Here is an 11,530-nt window from a genome sequence, read left to right as displayed (position 1 = left end):
GTTTTTGCTGTGCTGTGGCTGAGTGACGATGCAAGCTCTAACAGGCCGGTTATTGACTGAATATATATCTATCGATGCATGATGTACTTATCTGACTACTAGCTTGGCTAGATTTGCTAAGAAATGTAACACAATAACACTAGAGGTTAGTAGAGGCCAATGGAAGGCAGCGTCGTGTCTGGAGCATGGGGATGGCGAAGTGTGCAGACTTTTCCTAGAGCCTCGCTGCAGAGATATTCAAGCCCCCAAGTGTCTTGCAAAAATTACGCAATGATAAAGTTGTAAGGTTTTGTAGGCGCAAATGCACAGTGTCTTTAGACATGGAACCACGCTCTTGTTCAGTTCTTGATATCTACACTTCTCAATGGTCCTGGCTCTAGGCAGGCACATCATTACAAGACGGACAAATCGCTACATCGACTTATCGACTAACACACCGTTAAAATGACAGACGCGTCGTTACATCGACTTATCGACTAACACACCGTTATCATGACAAATACGTCGTTACATCGACTTATCGACTAACACACCGTTATAATGACAGACACGTCGTTACATTGACTTATCGACTAACACACCGTTATAATGACAGACACGTCGTTACATCGACTTATCGACTAACACACCGTTATAATGACAGACACGTCGTTACATCGACTCATGGTTGTGCGCAATTTGTTTCAATGCACTGAAAACAAATATGAATTATAAAACTCTGAACGAAGGAGAAGACCCGGGGAAATTTGGTACTCATCGTGCTAGGTTTGTGAGCGACTCCAGCTTATATGACACGGTCTCTGACTGCAGACGCTGACGCTGCCTAAGCTGCCGGTGCCGGAGCTCAAGCATACGCTAATGCGGTACCAAATGACGATGCAGCCGCTGCTCGAGCCCGAGGTTATGAAGGAGCTGGAGGACATTGCGGAGCAGTTCGCGGCGCCTGGCGGTGAAGGCGAAGTTCTCCAGAAGGGTCTGCTGCGAAAACAGGAGCAAGACCACAACTGGGTGAGTGACAGCCGGACAGTGAAGGCGCACGGCTCCAATTTTGTTGTTTTGTCTGGTTCAGCGACATCGACAGGCACACCAGTCTGTCATTTCCTTATGGCATTAGCTGAGGCTGTGCTGCATGCATACCTATGTTTTCTGGAATGCTAGGTGCTGGGGAACTGGCGAGCTATGAGCGCCAGTTGTACTCGTATTCGCAATCATCATGCATCCATGTCGCTATTTTGATGGCAGAGAGCGTAGGATTAAGTTCCAAATACAAGGTAGCGCTTTAAGATTTGCGGGGCAACTGAGTTTATAGGGATTTTGAGCATTGACGACTATTGCTAATGTTTGGATTTATCACATTGGCGGAGTAGTTAGCTTTGGGCATTTTTAAACATGGCAGAGGCCTGGCTTAACATGGTTAGAGTGGATATTAAATTGTCATGTTTTGCAGCAAAATGCAGTCACGGATATTTCGGGTTTTTTTTACCATCGAATCCGAGGGCCCCGCACCATTCATTGTCAGCATGGCGTCCGCGAGTTATGGCATTGCTTATGGTCTGGCAGCCCCTAGGTTATGGTATTGCTCACGGTCTGGCAGCCCCCTAGGTTATGGTATTGCTCACGGTCTGGCAGCCCCCTAGGTTATGGTATTGCTCACGGTCTGGCAACCCCCTAGGTAATGGTATTGCTCACGGTCTGGCAACCCCCTAGGTAATGGTATTGCTCACGGCCTGGCAGCCCCCTCGGTTATGGTATTGCTCACGGCCTGGCAGCCCCCTCGGTTATGGTATTGCTCACGATCTGGTAGCCCCCTAGGTTATGGTATTGCTCACGGTCTGGCAGCCCCCTCGGTTATGGTATTGCTCACAGTCTGGCAGCCCCCTAGGTTATGGTATTGCTCACGGCCTGGCAGCCCCCTCGGTTATGGTATTGCTCACGGCCTGGCAGCCCCCTCGGTTATGGTATTGCTCACGGCCTGGCAGCCCCCTCGGTTATGGTATTGCTCACGACCTGGTGGCACTCGCTTTGGGTCGTCATGTGGGCCTGCAGCATTCTCGCCTGCGGGCTGTGCTCTGAGCACAGAGCACTCAGAGCACAGAGCACAGTGCCCTCAAAAGGTTGCTAAACAAGGTTTTCAGTCATATGGGTGCGTTTGTCGTTTTCCCTTGGATGGCAGCGCGGTATAATTAGCCGGATTATGGTTTGGGTTCCTTTTAGTTTAGACTCTTTTGATAGAGTTTTGATAAGAGTTTTGATAAGATTTGATAATAGTTTTGCCCGGATTTTGATAAGAACCTGTTCATCAGACAAGACAATTTATGTGCGGCGTCAAAACACGCAAGCGCGACAGACAAAAACGCGATGCTTTAACTATTCATTTTGAGAGGACCTTAGCAGTGTGACTTAAGAAATATTGAATGATCTAAGTATGGAACGGCAATGGAGATATAGCACCAATGGGTCCCTTAAGTTTGGCATCACGTGCACACAACAAAAGCAAAGCTATCACATCATGAACTGCCTAGACTTAACTGAAACTCAAGTTTTACTCTAAACTCAAGTTTACGTAAGTTGTTCAGTGCATTAGCGAGGGAAAATCATTCACATGGATAAACAGTAGTAATAGCCTTATTCCTAGGATGGATGGATGGAGATGAAGTTAGGTTGATATTTCAGCAGCATGCCTTTATTTTCTGCTTTTGTTTCGATAAACGCATGCTGCCGAAATATCAGCCCTCCATGATATATATATATATATATATATCCATTCCCTGTTTTTTCTCCGAGGAATAAGACATTACCGCTTTCTGATCTAAACTCAAGTTTTAATTTAAACTTACGCTTTAAATTAAACTTAAGTCTTAGCTTAAATTCAAGTCGAGCACCTCGTCGGACAGGCCTCAGTCAGGCCCTGCCATACGCAATGAAGGAAGGAAAGTCCATTAGCTCCTGGTTTTATGGCATCTTGAGTTGCAAGCTGTTATGTAGAGTTATCGACCTTCAGCGAGCAATGAGGCACCGGTTAAGTGACGTAATTCTAGATTGCTATCATACTGACGGTACTTGATGCTAATGTTTCGAGCTTTGGTATTCCTCAAGAGTGACAGGGGTTCCGACACGTTCAGCGAAATATTGCACTTGAGAAGTATAACCCACACCAAAGAAGATATTCCCGAACTGCGCAGATATTGTCACTAAAAAGTGTAAAAAAGTATATCCTCCAACCTCTCATCACCCCACATACCATTCAATGTTGCAGGCTAGGAATATACTTTTGGCTCCAGCACACTTGAGGATGAGGACAGCCCGAAATATTGAGGGCCGCCAGCATAATCATTATTTATCATTACGTCGTTTATCCCAGTAGCATCCGATATGTTGAAGGTTATTAACTGAACAAGATAACTTTACATTCATATTCCCTTCAACACAGACAGAACCCGCAGTAGCTCAGTCACGTGATCAGACTCACACCGCGCCACTGTCCACTGCGAGCACCAGCCGTGGCCACGCGGCGGTCACGTGACCGCATACGCCACGGGCCCGCATGCGCCACGGACACGCGGCGGCGGCGCCGCCGAATCCGGACACGGGATTTGTCGCCGCTCGCTCCTCATTCCACGCGGCGGCACGTGTGTCGCGTACGCGCGCGTCGGGACGGGCTGCGAACCGCGTAATCCGCATCATTACCCTCCCCTCCCCCTCTCCTCTAGTCGGGTCACGTCGTCGCCCGGCCATGGGGAGACGTCCAGCCAATAGAGTTCAACTGCTTTGTTCATCTCGTTAGTAAACTTTCCGGGCACGAACGGACTAGACAGGCCGCGCCGACGTAATTGATTAAGTACACCGGAACGGGCGGGCAGGGGCGGATGCAGGAGCCGCAAAAGGGAGGAACACAAGCAACCGCGGATTGCGAGATAAGGTTGGCTGGTGGGGGCTGTGAACGTCCAGGCTCGGGGCGTCTGGAGTACGTGAATTACGTTGGGGCACGGTGCCAGTACTCCCGCCCTTTTGCTACGCCCCTGATTGCTTGTCTCTGGGGAATTCCGCCAGACAATGAGTAATCTGGCGACTGCGTAAAGTGGAGGCGCTGTCCACTGCTTTGATGAATGGACTGTCAGCAGCGCCGTCGTTGAACGGAACAAGGATTGATCAAATGCACATGCAAGAAGGTTGATCGCTCGCATCGTCTGGCTGCGTGAAGTCAGTAGGTTTGCACCAATTAGTACCGTCATATCCAACTGGGTTCTCCAAAGTCATTTGGTGGCGTGCAACTCGGGCTTTCTTGATGGTTTTGCTTATGGCCATCATTAACGCATGGTTACGACGCTGTGCTACTTTTGTCTCCCTTCTTTCTTTTAATCATATTATAATTTCACCCAGTTATCGGTAAATTGATTATATCGATACCTTGACCTTGATTCAAGCGTGTTCAATTTTTGATGTGGCGGGTGCTCGTGAGTCTCCTCGCTCCCCGAGCACAAGAAAACGCTCATCCGATTGAATCAAGCAATCGTGCATTTTAATGTTTTGAAGTGTGCGGGACTCACCTTGGTGGTTACGAGCTTGCACAAGCGTGACGACAGCACTGTTAAAGTTGAACGTTTTCTTTTCGAGTTGGACGTTTGCGCAATATCCACTCCGTCCGAGGCCTGTTTCGTAATGGACCTTTGGTCTTGACGGCTTGCATGATTTAGCCGTTGGATCCAACACATTTGCAGCAGATTTGCCTTGTTGATAAGTCCCCGTGTTGATAATTTCTGCATGGATGATTTCAGTCGCGGGACCCTCAGCGGTTATTCTGGGCGGAATCCGGCTGGCTAGGGCGTCCGTCTCTACAATGAGGCATTTTTGGTTCGGTCCCAGCCGTATGAAACCTCCCCAGTCACTCGCTTCCGGCCAGATGTGGAGACCCTGGAGAACGAGGCGAGAAAAGTGGCGCGGGTTAAACGGTTGGTGCTGATGGTGACGCTGTCGCCCGCTGTTTCTCCGCTGTTTCTTCGCTGTTTCCTCTTCAGCTCTCGGCTCCTCTGGAAAGACCACACCGCCTGGGCAGAGTTGCCCTTTTATATCGGGGTCTATGCCAGGGGCGGCGAATTAGGCACAAGATTTCCTGTTGTTAGATGGACCCAACTTTACTAACATTTGACTCTGTCGAATTGCATCCAACGAAGCATTATGCAGACTTCGCATTCCCCCTCACCGCCCGCACCGCCACAGCGTTTGAGAAGTACTGACGCCACTGGTCCATGCGTAACTACCACTTTCACGTACGCACAGCGAAGAAATGTGCTGTACGCCCCGCAGGCGTTCCAGTACTGGCTGCACTCGATGTACCTGCGCGTGCCGCTGGCGCTGCCGGTCAACTCGAACCCGGGCATGGTGTTCCCGCGCCGGCAGTTCTCCACCAACGACGCCATGCTGCTCTACATGGCGCAGCTGATCCACGGCGCCTACCAGTGGCGGGTCAAGCTCAACAGGTCAGTGACCTCGACAGAGCGTGGGCGCTTGTGACGACCGAGGCCTTTGACGGTACCGAGTGTTGAGTGCTGGGATGAGCGAGGTGAAAGTTTTATTAGGCGGGCATTGAGTCTCGGCGCTTTTGTTCGAAGAGTCGCAAACGACCTGTGAGATGATAGCGCCGTGACTTGTGACCACTGAAGTTAGTGAAAGTTTCCTGTGACGGGAGTAGAACACCAGACCTTGCTGCCTGAAGGCCGTCGACCGCTTGACTCCAACGATGTACAAGTTTCATTCACGGTGCGCACTAGTGGCCAATCAAGCTTAACGAGCGTTGCAACTGTTGCCAAATGCAGCATTGCAACGGCAGAGTTTCATGTCATCGCAATCAAATTGCCCGCCGGTCCGCATGTCCCGATAGCTCATTTGGTACGAGCGTCTGCCTTCCGATCCATTCGCCCTTGGCGGAGTGGGTTCGCGTCGCGTTGGGCGCTCGTTATTTACCTTGACAGGTATGGCGTGCGGCCGGTGCCAGGGCCGCGTTTAAGGTCAGTTGATATCAGTGGGCGGGACGGACTGGGCCGAGCACTGGGCACGTTGAACTTTTGCCGCCGAATGGTGCCGCTGACCTGAAATAACACGATTGAATGGTAGGGGTCAGGGCTCACACAACAAGCACGGCTTAGCGTGAGCTCTGACCCTAGAAATCCATCCATTAAAAATCTTGGATTAAACTTTTTAATGTAGATCTTAAAAATCGCTTTAAAAAACTGGCGTGGCGAAGTGGCTAGGTGCGAGACGACGGCAGAGTTAAGATGATTGCTTTAAGTTTTTTCCAAGGAGCCAAGTTACGGCAGGCCGACATATTACGGATATGCTGCGTAAGGAGAGACCGAGCTCTCATGCTCCTGTTTCATTTTGCGGTCGGTATGTGCATCAGTTCACGTGTATTCATGAGCACAAAATACGCATAGCTGATGACGAAGGTGACCAACGCAATCGTCTGCATGGTCCTTCGCTGCAGCATGCGAGACATGTTTCTCAGCAAAGTGGCAAAGCTTTCCCATGAAAAATATCCTAGCTGGAACTCATGTCATGGAAGCAAAGTCTGGCACCTAAATTGCCCAAATAACGCGTTTGACCTTTTCCCTGCTCGAACTCCCGGGATTTCAAAGAATGAATGGTGCGTTTCCAAGCCCCCGGTCCTTGAGTGCAAAGTAGGCATTCAATCGTCACAATATGTGGCCAAAGTTCAAAAGGTTATCTGAAAGGTCAGGAACCATCGCGACCCTAGTGGCAGGGAAAGTTTTGGGCCATTTACTGATAACGCGAGAGCTTTGCGAAAACTTTTGACACGTGGTCACACTGACTGAAGGTTTATGGGAAGAACGGAGGGAGACGTCTACAGCGTCATCCCACGCCTATTTGTCTGCAGCCAGCAACAACGAAAGCGCATTGTCTATGCTACATTAAAAACCTACAATTAAACTACGTTGCATGAAACTAAATTGCATATGGGTGAAACTTTGCATCATTATGTGGGTCACGCCAGTCACATGACTTGTGCCGGCGCCCATCTGTATGGGAAATTGGAGCGGGCAAAATAATCCTTAAAAGTCCTGAAAAGAAGCCGCGTATTTCTCGAAATACTGTGCTTTACTTTCCCTCCCCACCTCGAAACAAAGGCTGCAAAGCCATTGTCTCTGTTTTTATATCTTTTGATGGAGACAAGGGTAAGTGATCAAGAGGTCAAGCTTAAGTGCCCGGCCAAACACAGGCTTCATTTCGCCAGCTATTGGCCATGACTCTTGGCATGTCGTCACCTAGCAGAGATTTCAATATTATTTCACTTCAATAAGCCGTGACCGCTTATTTGTCTGTTCGTGCTTGAACGCTGACAAGGTTTCGACCCGGGCGGCAGTCACGTGCTCTAGAAGATTATGTACTTTCAGTCACTCAATGCAGTATAATGCAGTATAAGGCATTGACCAATCCCGACATTGGCCAGCACAGAGACGTGCCAGCAATGCGACAGCGAGCATCTCAACCGAGATTGGTTTGCCATAAAAATGCACACCCCCTGATTTCAGTTGTTATAAACAACATCCACCTAGTCGCGATACTTTTGTCAGTCAGAATAAACGTAGAGAGCTACGATTTAAAGTTTGTCAGGTTTTGATTGTCAGTGCCGGCCATGTGAACAACATCATCTGCATGCAAAGCGGCTGCACAATGCGGTCTCTCGCAGCCGGGATATCAAAAGGAAACAATACTTGATATAAACGATAAAGGCCTTCAACTCCTGGATATTTCGGTACTTTGAGCTCACAGTTCTTGTGCTGAGTTATTGATCTCCAATACACAGGGGATGCTGGTTAAATGGCGGTATAAGGCAAATATTAGTTATGTGGACAATGCTCGACGTTCCAGACCGGGTCTATTGCCTTCAGTCTCATAGATACAGAATGGAACGCCGAAAAGTCAATATAACCAACGTTTACTCTCTACCGGCGCTCCATCAGTACTAAAGTTGTTCAGGGCATTTGCGAGGAACATTATTTACATAGATAAGACAGCGCTTATACCCCTATTCCTCGGAGAAAAGAAAAAAGGAGAAAGGAAATATAGATGGGTTGATATGGCGGCAACATGCCTTTATCGAGACAATAGTAAAAGTGAATCATGAATTATAGCATCAATTCATTTCTGCTATTGTTTCGATAAAGGCGTGTTGCCGAAATATTAACCCACCTATATCTCCCTTCTCCTGGTTTTTCTCCGGAGAACAGGGCTATCACTTCTGTCTTATCCATTAGTACCTCATGAAAATCTTAACTTTCGTGAATGTTTCGGCCTTGCATTTTGCTGAAAATTTGTGAGCTACTTCTTATCAATTCCGCAAAACAGCTGTTTCCACCCGACATTATATTTCATAATTAGCTAGCGGAGCCTTAAGACAACGGTTTCGGAACGAACTTTGTTATGCAACCCTCAGACCCATTGCTATTGGTTTTCAAAAGTTCTGGGTCGATTAGATTAGGTTCTGCTACCAGGCTTCACACGATTATGCCTGAAAATGCAAGACGGCTGCCACCACCTGGTTCATTTCGCGGCGCAAGGGTGTCTTACTGGCTGCTGCACTTAGTTGCATGATATTTCCATAACTAATCTCGCCTCTAGCATGAAGTCATTCATCGCTGCTGCGAACTCTCCACACGCATAAGTCCCAAAGAGCACGCGCGGCAGCAGAAGTTCGGGCGACAGCAGAAGGCGCCAGCTGACGGCGTCGGCACGATTGATCTCGGCAGCCTCCATTTTCCTGGCGGGGGTGGAGCCGGGCGGCGGGTGGCGATGTATGGCTGCCAGATATGATAGCGGCGGTGCTGCCAAATGCTGCCATGTCTTAGGCTTTTGTTCCGTTTGTGAGCGGTGGTAGTTAGTGGGCCGCTTGCTGAGTCTTGGGTTGAGGGGAAAACAGAGGCGATATTTCCCCAAATCATTTTGGAAATAGCGGCATCGCTTGGTTCAAGAGCTAATTGTGCCCGAATAAGGCTAATGTCCCCACGAATAGGTAATGATTTAGGATGTCTTTATATATATATATATATATATATATATATATATATATATATATACATACATGTGTGTGTGTGTGTGTGTGTGTGTGTGTGTGTGTGTGTGTGTGTGTGTGTGTGTGTGTGTGTGTGTGTGTGTGTGTGTGTGTGTGTGTGTGTGTGTGTGTGTGTGTGTGTGTGTGTGAGCGTGTGTGTGAGTATGATGATTAAGGATATTCAATATACCATATTCCCAAATCCCAACAGAGTGCGTTTTGGTGACTTCGTCGTACGGATAACGTAAACATTACGACTTCTACAAGTTGTAAATGTTATTTCATGACTTTTTCGGTACATCGCATAAACTCAGGTCCTACGACACATTTAAGATATTTTGCTGCGCGTAGATTTCTGTATTTTCGGTAATCCACAGTTTTGATAGTTCTTGAAAGATGCTGCCAGAATAGTTGTCATATTATGGTGTATGAGAAATCTAAAAATCATTTGAAACTGAAAATAACTGAAAACAACGACCTTGCTATCTAGCGCTTTGTGCTTATCACGTCATTATTTAGCATCGAATACGTGGGCTTTCGCTAAAACTTAGTATCAAGAACGTAAAATACGGCGATGGTGAAGCTACGGGCTTCAAGGTTTGCTAGGGCTTTGGGTTATTTCGCACATGTGAAATACGTACAAAAGGCTTTTGTGCTCCTCGCTCCATGCCATGTAAGGCATGCAAATTACAGTCATTATATGTTTGCTGGTGATATTTCGAATCGGGATCCAGTGGATCTGCCTATGCTAGCCCGGTCAGCAGAATGTCACTGGTCACATAGCTCACTGGTCACATCTGGACACCTAGGTCACTTGCTTCGGAGGATGCACTTCAAAAAAGAAAAGCCTGTCACCGGTCTCGTCACCGAGACTCGACCGCACTTTTGTGCCGATTTTCCCGGCAGTTGAGTTCGCTCGTTCCGACTCAAGTTTTGTGGGAGCTATGTTCTTGAGCCAGCTGTAGGTCGGCGCTATCACGCATGCATTTCCTGAGACAGGCCAGTTCTCTTTGCCTTGTTCTTGCCTTTGCCAGAGCTCTTGCGTTATGGCCCCGGGCATGAAATAAGAATTAGAAAATTTGATCTCGGACGCGCACGAATTGTGGCCTGGCTTTAAGACCTCATGAGCTTTTCCGGAACTCTCCGGTGTCTCCCTGCATCGCGATGGTCCAGCAACACCCCTACTGTCATGCTTATTCCTGAGGAGGACATCAAGTCCTTTTGCGCAACCGCCGGATCTCTGCAGCATTTTCTCAAAGATCACCATTTTTCTGTACTGCTATCCTGACTTCCAAGAAAATGTTCCTACACTGTGCTTCCCCTAAATTCAACAACTGTTTATCAGCGCTGGGTTCTCAAAAAAGCATACCACTCACTAACGATGTCCTAGGGCGCCCTGCCCGCCTAATGGGCCACTCAGCCACGAGCCACAGACGGTGGCCTTATGGGTCAAGCAGCCACGAGCCACAGACGGTATCCTCGTGGGTCAGTCAGCCACGAGCCACAGACGGTGACCTCATGGGTCACGCAGCCATGAGCCACAGGCAGCAACTTCATGAGTCAGTCAGCCAGGAGGCGCAGACAGTGACCTCACGGGTCACGCAGCCACGAGCCACAGACTCCAACTCCATGAGTCGGTCACCTACGAGCCGCAGACAGGGACGTCATGGATCACGCTGCCACGAGCCACAGACACTGACCTCATGGGTCAAGCAGTCACGAGCCTTATACAGTGGCCTCATGGGTTACTCAGCCACGAGCCACAGCTACTAACTGAGCCACAGGATATGCTCGCTCACAGGCACGACGCCCGCCCCGCACCGACTCGCCAATCGGTATCGCATGTCCTCGGGTACTGTGGGTTGTTGCGGCACGTGCAGAAGGGGACGGTGCCTGACTGGCATGGTGTAAGATGATGCCGGGTATAGCTCTCATAGTTGCAGAGCGCAACCAGCTTTTACGAGAACTGGCAAGGTGCAATATCAATTTTAGACATAAAGCCACACGAATTATTTATTTCGCACCTTGAACATTGCTAGCTTCTTTGCTGTTCTCCACATGCTGACAGCGACACTTTTTAAAGCATGCTTTTGTATTGGAAAAATGTCATGGGAATCACGAGACCTTCTAATGCCATAATCCGCAATTCATAGAGTCCCGGAATCGCGGCATCCCAATGCCGGGATGATAAGGCCTGGTACTAGAGGTGCACTAATGCACTAGAGTAGTGCATCCGGCTCGCGATAGGCCCCTGAGCAAGGCCCTCCCTCCTGCGAGGCCATCGCTCCGCTGTAACCAGACGGAAACCACCACACAGGACTTCTCCCAGCTCATTGTGAATGCAAGTTAAGTGGGACGTAAGTGAAACTTGGCGCCCAGGGAAGCCCGTGCCATCTGTCTATAGCGAGGCGGGCGCTTGCCAAGCTGCTAGGTGCTGCGATGAAGTTCTCCCGAACACGACGC

At 48.9% G+C, this 11,530-nt stretch overlaps 1 protein-coding gene across 1 annotated transcript in view; it reads left to right on the top strand.

Annotated features, from left to right (window-relative positions):
• Nucleotides 1-877: 877 nt before the first annotated feature.
• The window catches only part of ChAT (Choline acetyltransferase), a 28,497-nt gene continuing 17,844 nt past the window's right edge, over nucleotides 878-11,530 (top strand). The window contains exons 1-2 of the mRNA XM_037228334.1: nucleotides 878-1,008; nucleotides 5,305-5,477. Of these exons, the coding sequence (XP_037084229.1) occupies nucleotides 904-1,008; nucleotides 5,305-5,477 (278 nt within the window). The 5' untranslated portion in view covers nucleotides 878-903. The remainder of the gene's footprint in view (nucleotides 1,009-5,304; nucleotides 5,478-11,530) is intronic.

Source organism: Pollicipes pollicipes, unplaced genomic scaffold (genome assembly GCF_011947565.3).
Source record: "Pollicipes pollicipes isolate AB1234 unplaced genomic scaffold, Ppol_2.1 Scaffold_6052;HRSCAF=7182_pilon_pilon_pilon, whole genome shotgun sequence".
Lineage (NCBI taxonomy): Eukaryota > Metazoa > Arthropoda > Thecostraca > Pollicipedomorpha > Pollicipedidae > Pollicipes > Pollicipes pollicipes.
Note: the sequence above shows the minus strand (reverse complement) of the source record. Positions and strands in the feature narration are given on the sequence as shown.